Source organism: Mercenaria mercenaria, chromosome 11 (assembly GCF_021730395.1).
Source record: "Mercenaria mercenaria strain notata chromosome 11, MADL_Memer_1, whole genome shotgun sequence".
Classification (NCBI taxonomy): domain Eukaryota; kingdom Metazoa; phylum Mollusca; class Bivalvia; order Venerida; family Veneridae; genus Mercenaria; species Mercenaria mercenaria.
The window spans coordinates 43,372,660-43,398,539 of record NC_069371.1 but is presented as its reverse complement, the minus strand read 5'-3'; the positions used below and the strand labels follow the sequence as shown (position 1 = coordinate 43,398,539).

General features: G+C 35.1%; 1 protein-coding gene across 2 annotated transcripts in view; it reads left to right on the top strand.

The window, feature by feature from the left end:
* Positions 1–21,626, top strand: part of LOC123560610 (synaptogenesis protein syg-2-like) — a 283,384-nt gene extending 261,758 nt beyond the window's left edge. For both annotated transcript variants that reach the window (XM_053517274.1, XM_053517272.1), the window contains one exon: positions 21,576–21,626. In XM_053517274.1, the coding sequence (XP_053373249.1) occupies positions 21,576–21,619 (44 nt within the window). In that variant the 3' untranslated portion in view covers positions 21,620–21,626. The remainder of the gene's footprint in view (positions 1–21,575) is intronic.
* Positions 21,627–25,880: the final 4,254 nt, after the last annotated feature.

Below are 25,880 nucleotides of genomic sequence, written 5' to 3'. Positions count from 1 at the left end.
GGCCTCCATCATTTTTGTGAAGTTTCAATGAAGCCATTAATACTTTTCAAGTAATGATCCAAACAAGCCTTATTTGTATAAAAAGGGAGATAATTCAAAAACAAGGTAGAGGTATGGTTCTTTAACACTGAACTTTCCATCCATGGCCTATATCATTTTGTGAAATTTCAATGAAATGTCATTGATACTTTTCAAGTAATTCTCCAGACTAGCCTTATTTTGTATAACAAAAGGAGATAATTCAAAAGCTATGTAAGGTAGAGTTATGGTTCTTTGACACTGCTTTTTGTCTCAATGGCCTCTATTATTATGTGAAATTTCAATAAAATGCTTTAATACTTTTTAAGTTTTACTCCGGACAGACGGACGGAAGGACGAACGAAGTGGCAACTATATATGCTCGTGGAACATAAATGTAATATAGTAATAATACGATTTACGAAAGTTAAGTGAATAATTGCATCCTCATACATAGCCCATTTTTGTTATGTCACAATCTACATTTTCCGAATTTATCCGTACATCTGTGCATAGAAAAAATAAACTACTCCTTAAACGTTTCTGCATGTTCATGTTAACGCCTGCAAATGATATTATTGACGAATTTTAGCATTAACCATAAAAATTTACAGTTCGTGTTTATATGAGTATTATATCCAGAGTACCTTCAAGCAAAATACTGCGGAAAAAGTAAAACACATTGTGTTTATCCTATGAAATGTCAGGCTAATTTCTAAATGTATTATTCAAAACGATAAATGCTTATTAATACAAGTGACTATTCTAGATCCTCCTGACGCATTTTATCCAATACCCTAATTTTTTCTTTGAAAACCTTGGCGTTATCCGTATTGGAAAAAAAACCTCCAAAAACAGGGTGTTCCTTTCAAAATATAGTGCATTCGCGATGCTTCGAATCGCAATTTAACGAAATACCGGTATACGGAAAGGTGTTGTGGTCCCGGCTGCTTTTCTTCTTATTTCTATGTTTCAAAGTCGCGGTTTTAGGAAAATGCAATTTTACGAAAATTGCGCTCCTACGAATGTATTGTTATGCCCTTAAAGCATGTTTTCAACTGGTTTAACCCGCCCGCTTAGCTCAGTAGGTAAGAGCGTTGGTCTACGGATCGCGGGGTCCCGAGTTCGATCCTCGGGCGGGGCGTATGTTCTCCGTGACGATTTGATAAACGACATTGTGTCTAAAATCAATTTGTCCTTCACCTCTGATAATTCATGTGGGAAAGTTGGCAGTTACTTGCGGAGAACAGGTTAGTACTGGTACAGAATCCAGGAACACTGGTTAGGTTAACTGCCCGCCGTTACATGACTGAAATACTGTTGAAAAACGGCGTTAAACTCCCCCCCCCCCCCCCACCCCCCAAAAAAAAAAAATATATCAACTGGTTTTAGTTGCGATTTTACGAATACCTGTATCGTCTAAATTTTCACACCTTCCATAACGGCGTGAAAACGCTTTAGAGTGGAAAGTGTCACTGTCATTTAGCTGGGCGTAAACAGTAATTAAAGTTTGAAAACTTAGTAATTAAATTCGAAACACATACGCTATACACTATGACACAAGTTAGTGTTTTTTTTTCTCCTATAACTATCAGGCATGCCATTCACACTTGTTTCGATATCTATACGTCTCAAAAAATCACTGCATAAAGAAAATGAAAAGAAATATTTAAGTCCTGGTCGTCTGTATATTGTCGTTTTATTATTCCGAACATTTTAGTAAAGGGTAGCTGAGGGATATGCAGTTGCGATTTTTTGTACTTGTGCAACAATGTACCCTATATATGTTTTATGTACAGTGAATAAAAAGTGAAGAAAAAAAAAACAACCCGTTTTACATTCCAGATACCATCTGAGTTCAGATTCGAATAAGATTTGTAGTAAACCTGGATTTACATATAAAATTGGTATACATGTACTCCGATACGAAAATCATATGTTGAAATATCACGGGTTACGACGTGTAGATATTAAGGTGCTATATAGCGAAATTTCCTATGCTACGCTCGAGCGAAAACGCGATATTACGAAAGAAAACGACCGGTCCCTTGGCTTTCCGTAGGATCGCGCTTGCACTGTATAAGCGTTTATAGTACTCTACGTGTAACAAATTGCCTTCATTTCTTGTGTTTGAAGCCAGTGTGAAGTATTTGCTCACATTTGTTCAGTCTATTGGAAAAGGAAAACAATTGCAAATAAGGGACACATTTACTTACATGACCCTTAGTTTTATCGCCATATTTTTGAATTTTGTACTCGTATATTCTATTTCATTTTATGCTTTCGGATGAAATACTGAGATTTAAGTGAAACATATCTACTGAATTCAAAGTGAATAATATCAAATATATTTTTCAGTACTCCAGTTGGGACTACATTAAAAATATCTCCCCTTTAAATGCCTCGGGCACTGTCATTCAGTGTGATAAAAACCTAAATAATAGTAGTTTTAGATGCACAAATAACATTAATATTGAAAGCAAGTTTTTCTTAGTTTTCAGCTTCCGCCTCGCCGCTATGCGTCGTGTATTAAAGACCTGCTCCAGTCCTATCCTTTAACCTTAAATTTTCATTGAAAAAGCATGAAAATCCTGACTATGAACGGTGACGCCTATCAAAATAGAGTCTATTTTATATAAAATTATATATAAAATACCTGTGGTTTTGCGTGCTAAAGTGTGGCGCGTGGCCGTGAACTGTTACCTATTGTAATCATGGGTTGCATACACACAAAAGAATTTGAATAGCAGCGGAACAGGGCTTTAACCACTTAACAGAAACGAAAATGATATCACAAGTTTAGTGTGGTTTGGACTTACCAGTAGCTGTATCCGAAAATATAATGTTAAACATTATTTGTTCTGTAAGTCTTCTTGGACTGAATTTGAAGATTTTCGGGCAAATTTTATGCACAACCCAACAAAAACTGTCATTGAACTAATAAATCACAACGACAATACATTGCCAGGCATGTAAAAAAAAACAACATTTTCTCAATTAGTGCATTTGCAGCAGTCAATTTCTCCAGCTGTCCGATTCCAACTACGCTTTCAGTGAAACATTATCCTCATCCGCCATAACTTTATAAATTTTAACACCATGACAGTTGTCTACTTGTGGCAGTAAGCACAATGCCAAACTTTATAATGCTGTCCGACTGGAGTATTACGTCATTGACACGTGATATGATATCCCATCCAGTCACAGTATACTGACACCGGGCTGACCAGTCCTAGTACTATCCTTTTATTGCTGAGCGCCAAGCGAGAATGCTACTATCGTTTTTTATCGTTTTAGCTAGTACCGATGTTTACGTCTTTAGTGTAACGCGGCCAGGGATCAAACTATCAACTTCCCGCACTCGAAGCGGACGCTTTACCACTATGCTACCGAGGCGGTTATACAAAACCTACCAAACACTTGTTTATGTAATTTTTGTGGTCACTAATGATGCTATATATGATAAAAGAACACCCGTAGACAGTCCAAGACGACCCAAAAATAAATCTAGCATCTAGTTATTATCAGGCATATTGATCAACATTAATGTAAAAGTAACCACAGAAAGTACAATTTTACAGTGGTGACTTTGACCTTGCCTTCGATTTTCTACTTATAAAAGCATAATTAAGGACGCTCGCTACAGTTTCGTAATTTTTTTCTCAATAATAAATTTTGATGAAGTGTTTTATATTAAAAGGTCATGTTATGATGTATTGAAAAATGAAATAAAAATACTAGGTCACCAGCCTTGTTTCAATTTAATTTGCCCCTAGATATGGTGCTATTATAAACATTTTTCAAAATTTCTGTAATCCTAAAATATATTTCCTTAAAATACAATAACCAGCATAAATTTGATTATCTAAGCATTTTTAGAACGGAAAACAATACACTGTATATCTATTTGAAACATGCTCAGAAAAATCAAAAGAACATGACTTTGTAAAGAAAGGAATACTTGTTCAGCAGACCCAAGTGCTATTTTTGCATATTTTTTTCAATGTTAAGTTGGTACTTCTGCTATTTTATCGAGTTTCACATAATAGAATTTAATCAAACTCTGCACATACGTTTGGTTATGTCTACCTAATCTAAAACAAAAAGAAAATTGATAGGTCACCATATTAGGTTTCGAATAAATCAAATTACAATGAGGTGGGGTGTGGCGGGCATTTATACAACGCAGGTTGGTACGAAATGCTCATTCAGTGTTTGAGGAAATGACTTAGAAATATATATAAAATTATAAAAACAGCAGATTTCATAATAAGCGGATTTTAAGGTGTTTCTGAAGCATTTTGATGGAATAGAACGATGAAAGTTTCCGCCTTTTTTTAAACAAAACCTGTAGTTTACGAATGTATGGTACGGGTACGGTACGGGATTAGAAACAGCTGTGACTGAATGCAGAGTTTGAGCGCTGGTATAAATAACAGACTCCAGTATATGTCGGATTGAAACAATTTGACCAAAAGTACTTTAAATGTATATATTTTGTAACCATGGTGATACTTACCCTTACATTTAGTCAGTATATTATACATTTTGTACATTAAATGCATGCGAACATACAGTAATTTGCGAAGTTTTGCCGTACGCGACATTAGATAATCACTTCCGGGCATGCGCAGAAGACCGCACCAAGTCTGCAGTGAGCTACATCGAAACAAAATTGGCACGGTGTTGGGGTAAATATCGACCCGTCCGGAAAAACTGTAGCGAGTGCCTTTAATACATGCGAAAAGCATTGCCGCGAAGACGTTAACTGCTGTTTTTTAGCTTACTTGTCACGCAGTCCGTCGTACGTCGTCCGTTGTGTGACAACAATTTCTAAAAAAAGTTTTCTTCTTCAAAACCACTGGGCATATTCACACCAAACGTCACAGGCATAATCCTTTATGGCCTCCTTTCAAAATTGCCCTAAAAATGAAATCCATGCAGAACTTTGATGGCAAAGGAAGGGACAAGTTTTAAGAAGCTTCTTGTCAAAAACCACAGTAGCTAGGACTTTGATATTTGGTATGTGACATCATCTAATGGTTCGCTACCAAGGTTATTCAAATTATCCCCTCGGGTCAAATATGGCATGGCTCCGCCCTGGGGGTCATACAGTTTACATAGACTTTTATAGGGAAAAAAATGAAAATCTTCTTGTCTAAAACCACAAGGCTTAGGGCTTTGATATTTGGTATGTAACATCATCTAGTGGTCCTCTACTAAGATTGTTCAAATTATCCCCATAAGGTTAAATATTGCCCTGCCCCGGTGGTTATATAGACTTGTATAGGAAAACAAGTCAAAATCTTCTTGTCTGAAACAACAAGACCTTGGCTTTGATATTTTACATGTAGCATTGCCTTATGGTCCTCTACCATGTTTGTTCAGATTATTACCTTGAGGTGAAAACAGGTCCTGCCTTAGGGCCCATAGCTTTATATATACTTATATAGGAAAATTTTAAAAATCTTCTTGTCTGAAACTAGAAAGCCTAGGCTTTTGATATTTTGTATGTTGCATTGCCTAGTGGTCCTCTACCAACATTCTCCAAATTATGCCCCTTAGTTGAAAAGAGACCCCACCCAGGGTGCCCAAATTGTAAATAGACTTAAGTAGTATTTTTTTCGTCCGAGGCCTTTGATATTTGGTTTGTATCATTGCCTAGTTGACTTTTAACAAGATTGTTCGAATTATGCTCCTGAGATGAAAAGAGGTCCCGTTCCGGGGGTCACTTGTTATATAAGTTATATAGGAAAAAATACTTAAAATTTTTCAGTCTAAATTTCCTAGACTGTTTAATTATAATTACCTGAATATCCCAAGTGATTAGGGGTCACTTGACTGTGACCTTGACGTACTGACCTTCTTTCTTGTTTTTGTTTAACATACAGCCTTGAAATTGGAATAACATTGACCATGAATGTGACGTACTGACCTACTTTTTTTTTTTTTTAAAGATACAGCTTTGTACTGTGGATGACACCGATCTTAAAACCTACTCACCTACTTTCTTCTTGTTTTACGATACAGCCTTGAAATTTGGATGATATGTACAGTTTTGCACATTGATTTTAAAGCTGACTTTCAGTGACCATGAGTGTGACCTACTGAAATACTTTCTTGATATTTTAGCATCAGTTTGACATTTAATACATGTAGTTCATATTACTAAGGTGAGCGTTCCAGGGTCATAATGTGTTGTTGTTGTTTTTTTTTTTTGTTTTTTCTTTGTTCTGTTTCTTTTGTTGTTGTTTTTTTTAATTTCATACCCGCATTATCATTTTGTATTGAGCTCAGCCGTTAAAAACACTTTTCATTTTGTCGATGATAATAATTCGCGTGATTATTTAAGCCTTATGTATGAAATAATTTCAGTTTGTAAGTTTTCCGATGTTAAGACTGTCGTTGGTTTAAATAAGGTGGCTGATTTAGGACATTTCATTATGCTGAGTTGGCTTGCGCGTGGTTTATGTAATACGTTTCTTTGTGCCGTCCTACCGAACATGCAAACGCGCCATAACGAAATTTTAAGTTTTGAGTGTTGTTTTGGTGCGCGCGCGAACGCGACAAAACGAAACTGACAACGCGACATAAAGAAACAAAGAACGCGACCGAAGCAAATATCAAATTTCATATTTAACAGAGAGCTTGAGGAAAAGATCCTATTATCCTGCTCGAAATTCGAACTTTACGGTAACAGCACTAAATGTCACATATGTGATGGAATCTAAAGCCTTTTCTTTACATCAAAACGACATGCTGAACATAATTTAGCACTGAAAAATCCGCCAAAAGAATATTTCAGCTAACTGGAAAAACATGATCACATATCTTTTTTTCTAAAGAAATTGGAAAAGGGGCCATTAATTTCCTTTTTTAAGGATGTACGAGCGCCTTTTTTCAGGATATCCGCCATTTCAGAAAGAATTTCTTTTTACAAATTTTACGCCGAAGATAAATGCTAAATAGTCGAAATATGAATATAATGTACCATTTAATCAAACAAATTCTACTTGTTGTGAAACAAATCAACCTTATTTTGGACGGCATTTGCCGCAGTCTGATTTAAGCTGCCGAATGGCGTGAATTTCAAATATCCTTTTATTTAGATCAGGCTTAGTTCTGATTTTTTTCTGACTGATATAGATATAGTTTTTCAACATAACACTTTATTTTATGAAGGAAGCATAACACAAAACGAAAAGTACATGAAATGTCAATATTCACCTGTTTTTTTTTGTTGTTGTTTTTTCTAAAATGAATATTTTAGATGCATTGTGAATACAATTTTTCTTTTTCCCGTTCGGAAGCATTTTTGTTATCAAAGCAGCAAAATAATTTTAAAATCTTAAAATTTATTTGCTTTTGTAGATTTCGATACGTTTATTTTCCATTGGAAATCATGTAAAAGACATTTGTAAGTGTCATTGATGCTTATATAATACTAATCAGCTTGTATTCATAGTTACCTGTAAGACCTGAAAACCCTGTAACATTTATTGGGATATTATATGTGCATTATTTCAATTTTACTTAATTTCAGAATCGACTGGTGAAAAAAACCTATGAAATCAAAACGAGTGCGATGTGCTTTTTCTGCTCTTATGTTAGAAACTAATGGTCTTCTAGCTCATAGATTATGATAGAATTCTTAATTGTAGGGACAAATTGATCCTACAATCTTAAGCAAACGTGACGAATTGCAAATGACGTCACGAAGTAATCGGCTTCCCGGAGGCATTTCCGGTGAATTACTATGTTCTTTTCTATTAGAAATGTCGAAGGTTTCAAAATCATTCGGTTACAATAAATTAGTGTACATAAGTCTAAGTGGTAAAGTTTCATAAGAATCGGCATATAGTGTGTAAAATCCAATGATTGTGTATAAACGGAAGTGGGAGAAGCCTAATATTAAATAATGGCTGTATTTTGCAACAAAATGTCTTAAGACACATTTCTTATCATTTACAATGGTTACAAAATGTAGTTTCCTTTAAGAAGTACTCAATGTAGATAATTACCTAGACAATGCAAAACCTTCTTTTATATTTGAATTGATAACTACAGGTCTTTGAAATTTAACTGTAGAAATTGTATTTGAATATAATGTAAACTTTGACTCAAGTCACTTGATGTAAACAAAACACATGTGCCAAAAATGTATATATCGACTTTGGTGTTAGATGTTAGCAGGTAGACATACCTGTGGTTAGTTTGTCAGTGGATTCTTATGAGCAATGACCACCGAACTATATGATTGAATGTACTTTTCTGAAGTCTTTTATGAAGCCTAACTCCAATTGTGTCCCATATAGGTTGGTGAGTTTGGATACCGGTTTCTCACTAAATCAAAAACACAGTTTGGCATAATCCCACGTACTGTCCAACAAAGTTTCATCTTCATCCTGACCTATAACGTTTTTTTATTAATATGTTGATATGCATGAAGCACCATACTCCAGAATCCGATAAAAACTTTCAAAATGTTCCAGAATCCGATAAAAACGTTCAAAATGTTTTGTAGATTTACGGAGAGCAGAATTTCATGGGTGAGGATTTACACCAGGTCAAAGCAAATATTGCTGATGCGACGTAACACATAGACCTAAACAGCAATGTAGAAACATAATGTTACTATATGGTGCTGCAGTTGAGCATTGCCAAATTGAGCATTTCCGTTTTTAGCATTGCCATCTTGACCTATTTCGTCTGTAACTTGGACTGTCATTGTCATCTAAATTCTTTCTTTATTTAAGCACTGAACTGAAGTCACAATACTGTACAACATTTTGGTCATCCTATCTATCAGGTGTTCGATTATCTTTATTTATGACCATCCAGATGAAACAATACAATCATTTCAACCCCAATCACCCAAAAAAAGTACAACACTGCCAATAATTGTTCTTCTGTAATATATACTGTCACTTCAGGACATAGCAAAAGGTTCATATATTTGGAACTTATACATAACAGGCCAATACCATATTCTAACACGATCCGATTCATTTTCCTATTAAACAAAGAAGGCTGAAAACAGTGAATTATTATACAACAAATCACTGTTCTGACGTCACAATTATTACGTCATAGCATCAAACGGCATAGCGGCGCGCTGAAAAAAAAAATCAATTGAAAACGGGCAAATATTTTATAAATGACGCCAAGGATGTACTTAAAAATTCTTAGTAACGTGTTAGAATCGAAATAATATATCTCATTTAGTGATTTGCTCTTGAATAAATCATTGTTTGTCGTTCAAAGGCGTATTATTTTGTCGCATCTGAACTCCAAACAATGATTTATTCAACAACAAATCACTGGATGGGATATATTATTTCTTAAATAGAGGATATTACTTGAGTGTCTTGTCATATTGAATTTATTAAACGAGTTGAATAAAATAATAAAATGCGAGGCTCTGCCGAGCATTTTATCAATTTTATTCAACGAGTTTAATAAATTCAATGTGGAAAGTCACAAATGTAATATTCTTTTTATCACATGTTAGCCTTTCTTGTCGAAACATCTAAAATCGACTTTATTTTACTATATAAGCAATACAATTTGACTGACGTCGCCTATGGTATAAATGACGTCGACGTCAAAGCTTTATTACACTAGTGTATTATCATTTTTATTTAATGGCTTTATTACACTCCCGCAACGCCAAACATGTGATAAGTAAATGTAATAACGGTAAAAGGCTGGATTACTGGAGTGTTTTATATAAAATTGAAAATACCTATCTCTACTGTTTTAAATGTTTATCACAATTATTTTCTTGATATTCTATTTCCGTCTCAATCTAAATATTCTATAATGTTATTTTAGTATAGAATTTTCCGAGTTATAATTTTTATGCCCCAGCATCTACTGATGCGGGAGCGTTGGACCGTTTCGTCTAGCATCAATACCCCTTACAAGAATTAATTGATACTAATACAGATGTAAACTGTGACCATTCCTCATCTTCAAACATCACCTGACTTTACATTGACCTTGACCTTGACCTTCTGACTCTCTGATCTGTTCATTATGAACAGTAACTCGGTGTCGAAGGTTATCTCCTGTTCCGCCTATATACTCCAGCCCGCAGCCCCTGCATTTCATAACATAAAACCATATTTTTCACAGTACATAATGCACTAAATCTTGATTTGAATACTTTCCGATTGTTGAAAGAAAATTCGTTTCCTTCGTGTATATATCTCCAGAGAACGCAGTTTGGTCTTTTACAATTTCTGATGCTAGGTACGGTTGGCTGATCAAATTCAATGGGTGTCGTTTACTTTTAATGAATTTGAATTGATTGAATATTTCCCTGAGTCTGTTGTCTGACTTTAAAACAGGGAGATTATTCATTATAACAGTGAACATTTCAGGATTGTGAGGATTGAAAGTGGAAACGTAAGGAATGATATTATCGTCTGTCCTCCTCTCCTTGTTGAATCTTAGTTCAGTTTTATCAATTGACAGAGCTTTAGCTATTCCTACGTCGATTATTGTTTCAGGGTACTGCTGGTGAAGAAGGACATCTTTTAATTCAACGAGTCGTTCATGTAATACCTCGTCTCTTGAAATCTCCTGGCCATACAGAATGGAATATTAAGCTTTGTTTGCTTCGGGTGACATGACGTAAAAAGTAGATATTGTTTGCTGTCCGTAGGTTTATAAAATATGTCTGTTTCTAATTTTCTTATCCACACCCTTTACAAGAATGTCTAAAAATGGAAGCTGTTCATGGCTACAGTCATGTGTAAATCGGATGTCTATATGAAAAGTTTTGAGAATTGTAGTTAACCTTCCTAAATTAGCTTTTGCTCTGGTCCATAACAAAAATATGTTATCAAGAAAACGTTTCCAGTTGGCCATAAATTCTACAGCAAATGAATATCCAAACTGTCTTTCTACTATTCCATACAGTTTTTGCTCTAAATGCCCCAGGACTAGCGTTGCATAAATTGGTGCCACTTTTGTGCACCCTTGCGCTTTCTATAATAATTACCATTGAAATAAAATGTGTTATTTTCTAAAATAGGTTTGATGCAGTCAATAACAAACGATTTTTAATTCGGTTCGGTAGTTCTTCTGGGAAGTTGTCAAGCCAGAACTGCACTGCCTTTATTCCTAAGTCTTGTGGAATATTAGAATGTAACGTCTGTACATCATATGAGACGAGAAATGGACGACCTTCAACGATTTCTTGCAAATGGTTTAAAAAATCGTTACTATCTTGTAAACGGTTGTAGAAGGATATCTAACAAATTGCTAAGTCTGTGCGTTTGACATGACGGACCTGAAACAATGGGTCTTAACTTCAAATCATCAACATCCTTGACTTCTACATGATCGGAATTGCTCCTACTACATACCCTGCTTATTTGTGCACTGTTATGTACTTTTGGAAGGCCATAAAAGTTTCTCTCTTTCACTTCAAAATTCCTGAAATAATCATCCTCCATGTCGGTCAGACACGTAGAATACTTCTTCAAAAAATTATTGTATTTAATCCGATCAGTATTCAGAGGAGGGACGGCTGTTATTTTTTCATAATAATCTGTATCATTAACAATATTATATAACAATGATTTAAGCCATCTGTTTATAGTGGTGCGTGTCCATAATTACAACAGCCCCGCCTTTATCTGCGTCCTTAATTATTTTTAACTGATCATTTTTCAATCGTTCCATAGCATCTCGTTCTCTTTTACCGATGTTAGTCTTTACAGTTTCTGGATTTTGATTCAAGGGGAATTTCAATATTTTTTCAACGAATATATCCAAAACATCATCTCTGTTTTCTGGAGGTGTAAAATCTAATTTAATCTTTACAATAGATTTATCCCGATCGTTTTCTACATCATGAAAGCACTTCACTAATCTAACTTTACGTGTAAATTCATGGAGGTCGCCTTTTAGTTCTTCAATATTAGATTTGACTGGAGTAAATTTTAAACCACTTTTCAAAAGTTTCATTTCATTTTCGCTTATTAACGAGAAGTTAAATTTATTACCTTAACATCTTGTTTGTTACATTGACCATCTGTTACATTACCTGCCACGGATCGGTCACCTGTCCTAAAAACGAGCCTTATCATATGTAGTGTTAGATTGATTTCGGTTTGGCCTGTTGGAATATCTGTTTCGAATATTTTGTGCCAAATAACTATTTTTTTTATTGTTGTATATTTCTGTTTCTGGATACTTGGTTGCCAGGGTAGGTAACAGTTTCCCTCTGATGCTAATTATTGGGTCCCCGATAAAAAATTCTGTTGTCTCGGTCGAGGTCCTCGACTAACGGCGCTCGCATAATTCCTGTTATCTTTAAAACTGGGCGTGAAATCTTGATTTTCACGATCGCTACTTTGCCCGGGAAGGATGACGGAAACTCGATCGTTTTGTTCATCTTCGCGTAAGACTTGAAGTTGTTCTTCCTTGATGAGTAGGTTTTTTCCGTCATAGTTTGATTTAAACGCATTTTCATAATTTATTGCCCATTAGCCAGTTGTTTTATCCCATAAGTGAAACAGCTTCTTCTTTCTTTGCTTTTTCCTTCCATGATTTTGCCAGTGCTGTCTTTTTAACGCCGCTTTACTTTTGTTCAAAAAGTGAAAACATCTCCTCATCAATATAACTCTGTGGGCGACGACTTTCCGACCTTAATGCCAGCAACTCTTGTTCAGTTCTGAAATTAGAACTTGTCTTTCCCTTATTTTTCGTTGGTCTTCCGGTTCGCCATTGATTAAATGCATTGGCGTGAGTTCCTCCATTCTTCATAAATCTTAGATAATTTGTCATTTCTTGTTTGTTGTCAAAATTCCTGCCTACGTTCCGCTAACTTTTAATGCCAAATGGTTCCGATATTTTCCTTCAACTTAATGCCTTCTCTTTCAAGATTAAATTCAGATGACTCTAAAAGGAGTGGCTGTTGTTTTTTGTGACTTCTACTAACTCTTTGAGAGCTTTTACAGTGTCAGCTGGAATGTTTCATCGCTAGATGACTGTCCGTTGTTGGTGGCCTGGCTTGTCGTTTCCAGATTTTCATTTACGGTTTTCGAGTATTTAGTACTGTTACCTGATATTTTGTTTAAAAACTTCAGAACTTCATCAAGTTTATCCACTTGGTCATTAAAATCCGCTGTTTTTGATTCGGTGATTGTTACTTCGATGTCCTCATTTATTGGAGTTTTCCTCGGAGTAGGCATTCTTCCTACAGTGTTGCGAATATATATACACAAAGTAAAGAAAGAAAGAGTCTATATATTATCGTGAATTTAATTTCTTTGTAATTGATCACAAAATAAATAGATAAATAGAGTTAGTCATTCGAGCGATTTCGCTATTTCCGCGCGTTAAAATGGATACATAAAGAACTTGAATTGTATGGAGGCAAACAAATATAATACAACTTTAGAAAATTTAAAAAAGCCCTCATATAATGTATCATCATGTTCGAGTAAACATTATTTATTTTACTACATATTCTACGACTGCGAAATATTTCGATTGTTTAGTGAGTAGTCGGAAACCCCGATTTCGAAAAAAATGCATCCTCTGTGAATAACCGTGGGGAAACAGAGTTATATTTGTTATACGGAGGTTGTTACTCTGAAAAGGTTGCTTTATTTAGAAACTTGGCCAGATAGAAAAGCCATCTTTTGCAAAGAATTTTAAGCTCTCCAGGCATGTGTGTAAAGAAAAGTCATAACAGCGGTTGTGACTGAAACTCGCTGTAATTCAACAGCGGTTGAATGTTAAAACATGTGTAATTCTATGTTGCCATTATGTGCAACTCAAAAATCGTAACTTTGTACGGAGAACTGGAGGCTCAAACTTGCAACCCCTGCTTTATACACCATTTTAATGACATTTTTAAAAGAAAATATGATGAGAAACACGCACATCGATTCTTGTTGAATGCAAAGAACGACGTCTGAAAACCGTCTGACGGACGTGAAATCACCGTTCATAAAAAGGACATCAATGGTCGTGTTTGAAGGTTTGCAAAGAAAAAAAGTTATAGAAATATCAAAAAGGTAAAATACGCGTTCTATGAGGAATATGCTGAATTTTATGTTAAACAAAATGTCGAAACTGAACCCAATGTATGTTGTACGTGGCGATTTAATAAAAGAACATTGTGTCTGAAATCAATAGTCCTCCACCTCTGAATTAAGTGGGGAAGTTGGCAGTTACTTGCGGAGAACAGCTTTGTACTGGTACAGAATCCAGAAACTGTGGCTAAATAAACTGCCTGCAATTACAATGACTGAAGTACTGTTGACGGCGTTAAAACCCAAAACAAACAAGTATGTATGTAGTAAAACATGAATAGTGAAAATGATTGTACAGGAATACTTCCAAGTGCACATTATTAAAGCATGGAATTCTTTATCCGAAAAGATTGCATCACTGCAATCAGTAACTCTGGAACATTTGTTATTTAACAAAAGAAACTTCAAATATCCATGAGACTTCACAACTGACTATTCCATTCATTTATCCCTTTTAACCTGTCCAGCTGTCCAGTACAACTATATGAATTCCGGCTACTGGTTTATTTTTAGTCTGTCAATCAGGGCTGTTATATTTCGATCTTCTCAGATCTTTCAGCACGACTTCTATGTTGTGTTATTAGTACTGTTTAGTTTCTCAGCTTGAACATTCCGGTCTTGGTGTTACCAATATTCCCGCTTTCATACCTTTGGGTATTGTATCATCAACCCTTGATAATGGTGCCTGCTTTTTAATTTTGTCTTTTGAAAATTCCTGTGATATGCAGGCTCCATAACCCCCGGTCCTCTTTCCAAATTCCAGTTTGATTAATTCTGCCAATTGTTTTCTCGCTTAGGGCAAACCTATTATTTTAACTGGGGACCATACGCCGCTTTTCATGGAATTACACAGTCACTAGTGTATCATTGGAGGTTCAATGTGCACCGCCGTATGAACAATTTTTTGGATATCTCTAAATTGTTTTTGTACTAGTAGCATGTGTAAATGTTAAAATCAGCCTAAACCACCAGTCCAATTTTGATGAAACTTCACAGGAATGTTCCTTGCATGATCTTCATTGATATCTAGTCAAGGAAATGAATTCCATACAGGCATCTGGTTCCCATGGAAACCGAAAGGAAAAAACTTTAAAGATCTTCTTGTCCAAAACCACAATAGCTAGGGCTTCTATATTTGGTATGTGACATCAAATGGTTCTCTACCAAGTTCGTTCAAATTATCCTCCTAGGGTCAAATATTACTCCGGTCCGGGGATCACATGGTTTATATTGACTTATATAGAAAAACACATTTGAAAATCTTCTTGTCAAAAAAAACACAGGGCATAGGGCTTTGATGTTAGGTATGTGACATCATCTAGTGGTCCTCTACCAAGATCGTTCAAATTATGCCTCTGTGGTGAAAAGAGGCCCCGCCAACGGGGTCTTAAGTGTTACATAGACATGTACATGAATGAAATAAACAAGAGAGCCAAGATGGCTCTAGGTCGCTTACCTCAGAAATACCCATAACAGTGTTAACAAGTTCAGTGTTAACATGTTTGACCTAGTAATTTTATGGACACAAATATTCAGGCCAATTTTCATTGGAATTGGACCAAAAAAAATGTGGTCTCTTCAGTTTAAAAAAGTAGGTCGTTTGATATGACATAGTGACTTGGTTTTTCACCTCAGACGACTTATATTCAAACGTGACCTAGATTTCATCAAGGCAATCGTTCTGACCACATTTCGTGAAGATCAGTTGAAAAATACAGCCTCTATGGCATACACAAGGTTTTCCTTTGATTTGACCAAGTGACCCACATTTTAACCCCAGATGATCCATATTCAAACTCGACCTAGATTTCATCAAGGCAACCATTCTGACCAAGGTTTATGAAGATCAATTGAAAAATACCTGTGTATAATGTGTATGCGATAGAATAGAAATATAAACTTGGAAATTGGAAAACGGGGGGAAGCCTTCTAAATAATATTAATGCCTAAATACCCCACAAACTTGAGTGATGACTTAGCAAAAGAAATTTATTAACTAATTGAAAGGAAATTTCCAAAACACTGAGTTATACCTTGCAATATTGATGAAATTTGGTCAGCCGACCTGGTTGACATGCAAGCGTTTTCGAAGGACAATTAAAGTATAAAGTACCAATTAACTATTAACTGTTATATATAGATTATTTAAGCAAATATCTATTTCCACAAATTGTATATACAAACATGAGTACTATATTCAAATTAACAAAGTTTGATAAAAAGACATACATCAATCAAAATAGTACAAACAAACAAAGAAAATTTTAATCGAATGGATTGGAAAACAAGCTACTTAAAACTTATATGAATTCCGCTCCATAAGAAAAACAGAGGTTAGATGAAGAGTGGTAACTAGGCTGTGTAAGTATGTATATCATTTTGTATTAATCGGAATATGAATGTGAAAAGTATATGTATAATACAATGTTTTTGTGTGGTTTATTTTGTGTGTGTGCGTGTGTGCGTGCGTGCGTGTGTGTGTGTGTGTTTTAATGATGAGTGAAGAATTTACGTGCATGTTTATGCTATTGTCTCTCGTCGTCGTTTGGGGGTGGGAGAGGGGAGATGTTGATTGTCGCAGCTTATGTATTGAATCTATTTGTTGAGATGATAAATCGTTGTACGTCAGTGAATAGAGAAATATTATGTTGATAAGATAGATGTTCATCACCATACAGTAGATTGTTGTTAGAACGCTTGTGTTATTTCTTTAAACAATAAGACTGAATAAACTTATACAGAGGCATTTGAAAAAGTAGTCCAAAAGAAAGAATTCCTTTTATTTTATGTTTTCCAGGGAATTATAGAGTTTTCTTAGTGAAATAAAAGTGATTATCCACAGTTTTGATACAATAGATTATCATTTCTTTTTTTTTCACTGTTTTTGCCGAACAAGTTCCTGTCCTCTATCGCAATTGAAATCAAATTGTATATCGAGCGTTATGAATACCGGGGACCATAATGACAAGTTACGGCCGTGGTAATGATTGACCTTAGTTCTTCTGTTAATACTATTGATATTCCAACTGGTTTGAAAATTCTGAAATTTGATTTTGGCCTCACGCCGTTGAAATGGGTAGAATTGTATCTACCAAAGAGACAAATGAATGTCATCATTACCAATGCATCATTTGAGACTGAGTCAATGCATTATGGTGTCCTTCAAGGTTCCTGTGCAGGCCCAGTGATATTTACAATGTACATTACTGCCCTGATGAAAGTTGATCATAAGTATTCTGCAGAACTCTATGGATAGGCTGACGATCATAAACTCGCTTTTAGAATCCAAGCAGGCAACATGCAAGATGAGTCAAATGTCTTAAACCAAGTCCGTAGCTGCCTAGATGACATTATTACGTATGTGACGAAATTCAGACTGAAGATGAATAATTCAAAAACGGAAATTATTATCTATGGAACTAAGAATCAGCTAGCTAAAGTTAAATTCAAGAGTGTAAATGTAGGTGGTTATTAAGTGAACTGTATTGATTATTTAAGAGATTTTGGTGTGTGTATGGAACATACTTTGACTTTGGACTTTCACATAAAAAAGAAATGTCAAATTGCATATGGCCAGCTGAAGATTCTGAAGGGAATTCGAAAACACCTGTCACAAAAATCAACATAAATTCTAGCGCATGATTTAATTCATTCTCATATTGATTCCTACAATGGTCTTTTTACCGACATACCAGCAAATCAGATTGAAAACCTTCAAAAAGTCCATTTAATGAACCAATTACTAACATCTTGAAACAACTACATTGGCTCCCTGTAAAGGCAAGAGTGGTGTTCAAAGTTCTAGTGTTAATTTTTCGAGTTAATCAGGGGACTGCTCCATCTTATCTTAGTGAATTTCTTCATCCTGTTCACAGTACTATATACATACAATACAAGATCATCTAATGAAATAACCTTGGCTATACCAAGAACAAGAACAATATTTGCAGATAGATAATTGCGCGTAATTGGTCCAAAATGGTGGAATGCCCATCCAAGAGACTTAAAAGGAATCAAAGGTGAAAATAATTTCAGATGTAAACTTAAAACTCACCTTTCTGAAAAGTTTTTCAAGTGACTTTACAAATAAAAAGCAGGACAATAATGTCACATTGTCAGAATTCTAAAGTGTAATTTGTACTTGTAATGGTACTATGACAGGGCCTTTTTTGGAAATTGACGATCTAGTGATATGCAAATACTGTAAATAAATTGGATTTGATATTATTGTAATTAATTTTTCTTAAATTATTTAATATGTTTTTAAATAAATTTAAGTTATACATTTTAAGGGAATTGTAAAGCGCAAAAGTAATAGAAAGAGCATTGAAACTCGAGGGTAAACGATTTGTACGAGGGGGCGTAGCCGAGAGTTTTAATGTTCTTTCTGTTTTGTATCATAGCCATCCATATATGGTAGTTCAGTAGGCGTTTCACATTGCCATATACAGCGGTTCAGTGAGTACTTCAAATCCTTGCTTTACAAATGTGTAAAGCCCAGGTAAATTAAACCAATGGGAGAGCAGAAAATCAACAAAATACATGTTCCTGGCATACTTTCCTATCCAACAGTGCGGTAACTAGCGTGCGGGTATTTAATACCAGCACACTTTCAGTTACTGCATCCTACATATATATATTTCTGAGAGAGAATGGGGAATCTTTAAGACAATAACTTATAAAGATCGGAAATGCATATAGATATTAGATTAATTCAATATTCTTAACTCTGAACTCAGAACTTTAAAAGTTATAAAATAAATGTTGTATTAAAAGTAACATTTCAAAAGTTTTGCCGGTATAGCCAGTATTACCAGTCACTCACTCGAACCCATATCGGTGACGGACAAGTGATTCGAAGTCAAAGACCTTAACCACTCGGCCACGGAGGCCCCTTCTATTTGAAATGATTTTTTAATTGTATAAAGTCGACAACTCAAGGTCTTAAATAACGTATTTTTACTACTACTTTTCATGGCTTAGAATAAACGTATACAGCGTAGCGTTTACAGCGTAAACGTTTCAAAAATAGAAATGTAGAAGCCTATACGTCAAATGATAAGCGTTTAGAGTGTAAACATTATTGAAAACATGTCTTAGAATAAGCTTTGCAATACAAACATTACTAAAAAGAAAGCGGAAGCCCAGTTGTCAACTGAATAAAATCGTGAAAGCATAAAATGCAACTAAACAGAATAATAGCAGACTCATTTCGACATATTATCTCTAGCGTTCGACATCTTATCTCGTGTGCACGACATCTTATCTCGTGCGCACGACATCTTATCTCGAGCGCACGACGTACCATCTCGAGCACTCGACATTGTCAGAATGTTTGTCTTGATAAAATCTAATCTAGATAAATATGGATCATCTCAGTTCAAAAACTAGGTCACCAGGTCAAATCAAAGTAAAACTGCGTGTGTGTGTGTGTGTGTGTGTGTATGTGTGTGTGTGTGTGTGTGTGTGCAATAGGCTCTGCATTTCTCATTGGATATTCGTTATATTTAATCAGAATGACCTTCTTGATAAAATCTAGGTCACATTTAAAAATGGGTCATCTGGGGTAAAAACGCTAGGTCATCTGGTCAATAAAAGAAAAACATTGTGTATGCAATAGGAGCTTCGTTTTTCATCTGTTTGCATAAAACTTGGTCAGAATGTTTGTCTCACTAAACTGTCCGATAAGTTTCTATTAAGGTTTTGACGGTTTAAAAGCTAAGTCATCAGGTCAAATAAAAAAAAAGAAGCTTGTTTAGACTCTGTGGCCGCAATTTTGGTTCAGTCATCATAATACTTACTCAGAATGTTTGTTATCATAAAGTCTTGAAAGATTGTGAATCTGGGTCAAATTGTGTTAAAAACTAGGTCACTAGTTTAAATCAAAGGAAAAGCTTGTTTATACTCTAGAGGCCAATCTTCACGAAACTTAGTCAAAATGTTTGATTTTATAAGCTCTTAAAGGAGGTCTTATCTGAGTCATGTAAGGTCCAAATTTAGAGCACTAGGTCAAATCAAAGAAAATGCTTGTTTACACTCAAGAGGCCATGTTTTTGGTTCAATCTTAATGAAAATTGGTCAGAGTGTTTGTTTCCAAAACGTCTCGAACGTGTTGAAAATTGGGTTAGGTTAGATTAAAAACTAGGTCACTAGGCCAAATCAAAGAAAAATCTAGTTGACACATTTTTCTTTCAGTCTTCATAAAACCTTGTCAGAATGTTCATCTCCTTGAATACTCGGATGAGTTTGAAACTGGGTCATGTGGTGTCACAAACTGGGTCAGTAGGCCAAACATGTATATACTGTTATGGTGTATTACTCAAGTGAGCGACCTATGGCCATCTTGGCCCTCTTGTTTAATATTCGCTTTCTGTTTCATTTAGACTGGAGTTCAAAGGTCAGGAGTCAAAGGTCAAAAGTGAAAGCTCTTATTCCAATACTACCTGTAGATAATAACGACTTTTTCGACGACATCGGCGCCATTTTCTATATGACGTAAATGGAAAATCAGAGTTAATTAATTGGCAGATTATTAAACAATATACGAGGTACCCTATCACACCTTACAATTATAAGAAACCATGGTATCAGCGATGTTTAAAATAATTTGTATCTAGCTTGTTTGTAATATTTCGATGCGGGTTACACGACGTTTTCGAGAAGTAAAGAATTACACGAGTCCGTTTAATATTACTCAATGTAAGCAATATTTCTAGTTGTATAATGACCAAATACACCTGACCACTTGTATTTTAATTGTTAGCATAAATTAAAAGCCCAGCACACAGTCCGTAAAAGAACCATGGCAATGTTTACGTAAATGCCATTACATACTCCCAGAAGGATAAATAAGACAAGATACCAGACTTGCAACACAAATTTTTATGACTTCTGAGAACGAAAGATATCTATCATTCGAACAGTTTAATGAAACCATTTCATTAATTTTAGACTGGCTTCAGTCGTTAGAGTCCTTTAAAATAGATATACCTGACATAAACTCCTCTCAAAATAATCTTTCTGAAAAACAAACAATATCTCTTATCTCTGACTCGTACAACTGTGATGGGCCTGGAATCAAAAAGGGGTTTCTTAGAAATAAAGAAATAATTAGTGTCAGTAACTTTATTATAGATTACTTGATCTTAACAGACTTTGCAAGTTTAAAGTTATTAGAACTATATAATTGCAATGAGCCAGTCTAAGTTTCTTAACAAGGTCAACTTGGTATTATGTAAGAATTAAACATATTGTGACACTGGTAGCGGTTGTCTGTAGCCATCGTATACTGATAAAACTTTTAAATGAGTCAAAAATGGTATATATTTTAGGGGCTAGAACCATCCGTCTATACTACAGAGGGTGTTATGTCTTTTATATAGCAGTAAAGCGACAGTCACTTATTAATTACAATTGTTTTTGAAAATCGGTTATATAGCCTTACTAAAATTTATATTTCATTCATCAGCTTAGTTTTTGTTTTTCTTTGTTCATTTCCAGATTCAGACAGAAGCCATGACAATAAGGCAGTGATTACCAGGTAAGTGGTTGACATTGATAGCTTTCTATTTCTTTGTTTTCTTATCATATTGATTATTTGTATCGTTATGCGATTTCGCAAGTGTGCTGTTCGTAAACCAGCTTTTCTAGCTTTCATTACTTTTAGGATTTACACATTAAGATATTAAGGTTGTATACTATATTTGTTGACATTTATTTGATGTTACTCAAAATGGCCGTCAAAAGTAAAATGGCCGCCAAAATATGAATACATAGTAGTGACTTATTTCATGAACCGACCCATCATAATATTGGTATTAATTAAGAACATATTGATCATGAATATGAAATTTAAATGGCAATAATTAACAAGAGTGCCAAGATGGTCCTAGGTCGCTCACCTGAGAAACACACCATAAAAGTGTAAACATGTTAGACCTAGTGATTTCATGGAAACAAATATTCTGGCTAATTGTCTTTAGGATTGGACCAAACATGTGGTTTCTTGAGTTTAAACAAGTATTTCTATATGATCTAGTAACCTAGTTTTTGGCCCCAGATGACCAAGATTCAAACTTGACCTGGATTTCATCAAGGCAATCATTCTGACCAATTTTTATGAAGATCAACTGAAAAATACAGCCTCTATTTCATACACAAGGTTTTTTTTTTATTTGACCAGTGACCCACTTTTTAACCCCTGATGACCCATATTCGAATTCGACCTAGATTTTTTTCAAGGCAATCATTCTGACCATAATTTATGAAGACCAATTGAAAAATACAGCTTATATCGCATACACAATGTTTTTCTTAGATTTGATCTAGTTTTTAAACCAGATGACCCATTTTCGCATTTGACCTAGGTTTTATCAAGTTAATCATTCTGACAAAATTTCATGACGATCAATTGAAAACTACAGCCTCTATTGCATACACAAGGTTTTTCATTGATTTGACCTTGTGACCTACCTTTTGACCCCAGCTAACCCATATTCAAACTAGACCTAGATTTTATAAAGGCAATTATTCTGACAAAAGTTTATAAAGATCAATTAAAAAATACAGCCTATATCGCATACAGAAGTTTTATCTTTAATTTGACCTAGTGACCTACTTTTTCACTCCAGATAACCCATACACAAACGTGATCTAGATTTTATCAAGACAATTATTCTGACCAAATTTCATGAAGATCAATTGAAAATTACAGCCTCTGTTGAATTAAGTTTTTCTTTGATTTGACCGAGTGACCTACTTTGTGATACCAGCTGACTCATGTTAAACTCAATCAAGATTTCATCAAGGCAATTATTCTGACAAAATTTTATGAAGATCAATTGAAAAATACAACCTCTATCGCAAAACAAGGTTTTAATTTGATTTGACAAAGTGAACTACCCTAGATGATCCATATACAAACTCGACCTAGATGTCATCAAGGCAACCATTCTGACCAAATTCCATGAAGATCAATTGAAAAATACAGCCTCTATCGCATACACAATGTTTTTCTTTGATTTGACCTAGTGACCTTGTTTATGATCCCACATGACCTTTATTCAAATTCAACCTAGATTTTATCAAGACAATCATACTGACCAAATTTCATGAAGATCAATTGAAAAGTAGAGACTATCAAAAATACACAAGGCCTTTTCTTTGATTTAACCTAGTGACCTAGTTTTTGACCCCAGATAACCCATATTCAAACTCAACCTAGATTTAATCAAGGCAATTATTCTCACTAAATTTCATGAAGATCAATTGAAAAATACAGCCTCTATCGCATACACAAGCTTAATGTTGACAGACGGCAAACGACAGACAGACGCCGGACATCGAGCGATCACAATAACTCACCTTAGCAAAACTTGCCATATCTATGGGAAAGATGCAAAATGATGCAAAACCAGCGTATTTTGCTTCAGACCTAACAAACTGTTTTATGTAATTTGTAAAGAAAATTGAGCACTCTATTTAACGAGATATATTCATATCAGATTCCTACCAAATTAATGTATATCTATGTACCTTGCAAATGCAAAGAGTATATGTTTAGTATCTAAGTTTATATGTTTATAAGCTGTTGCCATAATTACCACTACAGTGGCAAATAGCTATACGTAGCATTACTGCTTTTGCAAAGGAGGTAATATTTGCCTTTTCAAGAGCATGTGTGAATATATCTTCATCGCAAATTTACCATTTTCATTAGGCAAAACCACATAGGGGTTGACCACAAAATATTGTAATTATAGGTGTTTGCAGTTAATTATCCTAGTATTTGTTTTCAAACTATCAACATTTGACTGTTTTGAAAACTACTCTCTATATGCATAGTTTCGTGTTGATAAGATAGTGAGTGTATATGCATTTAAACAGCTAATGATCACTGATAGACATCATAAATTTGCCCGCTTAAATTAGTCGTGTTTCGACCACGTTGCACCTAATTACAGACGACGTTCACCTCTAAAATGCTTGAACGTAAACGGAGTATACTGAAAGTCACAATGAATAATTAAATATAAATTGATGGGTAATACCACGATCGAATTGATTATTACTCTGCATAGGCCTTTTTCAGGATGTCAAAAATATGTAGGGAGACAATAGACCACCCGACTAAGCTCAATGGGGGAGCGCAGACTACGGATCGCGGGGCTGTATGTTCAATCTCCATGACTATTTGATAAAATAAAAAGACATTGTGTCTGAAATCATTCGTCCTTCACCTCTATCTTATGAGGGGAAGTTGAAAGCTACTTGCAGAGAACAGGTTTGTACTGGTATAAAATCCAGGAACACTGATTAGGTTAACCGCTGTTATATAACAGAAGTACTGTTGAAAACGGCGTTTACCCCACCCCCACCCACCCCCCAAAAAAAGGATTTTTTTACCATTTCCTTTGTGTTTTCGGCAAAGGAACTTGCACTGAATAAAATTTCAGCGACTTTTGTATCTGTCGTGTGTTCTCATTCTCTTTGGATGGGGCGTTTTTGCCTGTAAAGGCACAAACACAAACCCTTGATAAATAAATTATCGAGATAAGAAAAACTTCAGGCGCGAGCCATCAATAATTTATTTCCAAGTGCAATTCAATAAATACAGCGCCGAAATACATAAATATGATATGGAAAGATGCAAGAATACATGACATAAATAATTACCTGTAAAGGCACAAAAACAAAACCTTGATAAATAAATCATCGAGACAAGAAACTTCAGGCGCGAGCCATCAAGAATCTATTTCCAAGTGCTAATGCGTACAGTTACATCCGGGAAAAATTTAAAAAAAGAGACTCGGCATGCAAATCTTGTTAAAGCCTTTAACTAACTGGTAAGTGATAGGAAATGTAATTGCTAGATGAATGCATGAAATGAAAATGGTATAGGAATTCATATGGGATCGGGCTGTATGGAAATAATGCAAAATAAGAACACATAAAGACATTTCATACAATATATACACGGAACGAGGACAATACAAAATATAGACAAAATGCTGGTATTCAGTGGTTTTGGAAAACATACGCAATGTTATACATTTACATAAGACAAATCACTAAGATCAGACCATTTAGACTAGAATGTTAGTAGTCAATAGCGATTAACTAGCACAAAATGCACTCGGTGACCCCACTACATACGTCCATTGAATGATGCAATAATGTCGCCATTTTGAAATCGGTCGGGCGTGGAGTGAACGGTGCATTATAAACCAGCATGCAGATGGGACACTTCGGGCGTATTTTGTTTCTGATGATTTGTAAATTGGCAACCTATATAGTACTAAAACTTACACGGATGAAAGTTAATGTGCGCTAAAATCTTAATTTCAATAGGATTCTAATGTCTGACATTGCTACTGTCTTTCATATTCAGTACGATAATACGTTTATACATCTCTTAACCTGTACCACAGTTGAATCAGAGTATATATTGGCCTTCATACACTGAACGCCTGAAGTTAAGCTTTTCTTTCAGCTAGAAACAACAAGTCAAACAATATTGAGTTCTATATTTTATTATGTCTCCCACCACACAGGGGTGTGGGAGACATATTGATTTACTCCAGTCTGTGAATCCGTGTGTGTGTGTGTGTGTGTGAACGCTGCCAACTGGGTAATTTCGTATGAATACACACCAACGTACTGGGGATACGCCTCGAACCGGGGAATTCCCCAGTTCATTTTAACAATACCACGTTATTCCTGACCTTCAAATTAGTCATATCTCGAAATTTGAGCTGATTCTGAGTGATAGAAATTTATTCCCCGATACGCCGGTGTAATGAAGTA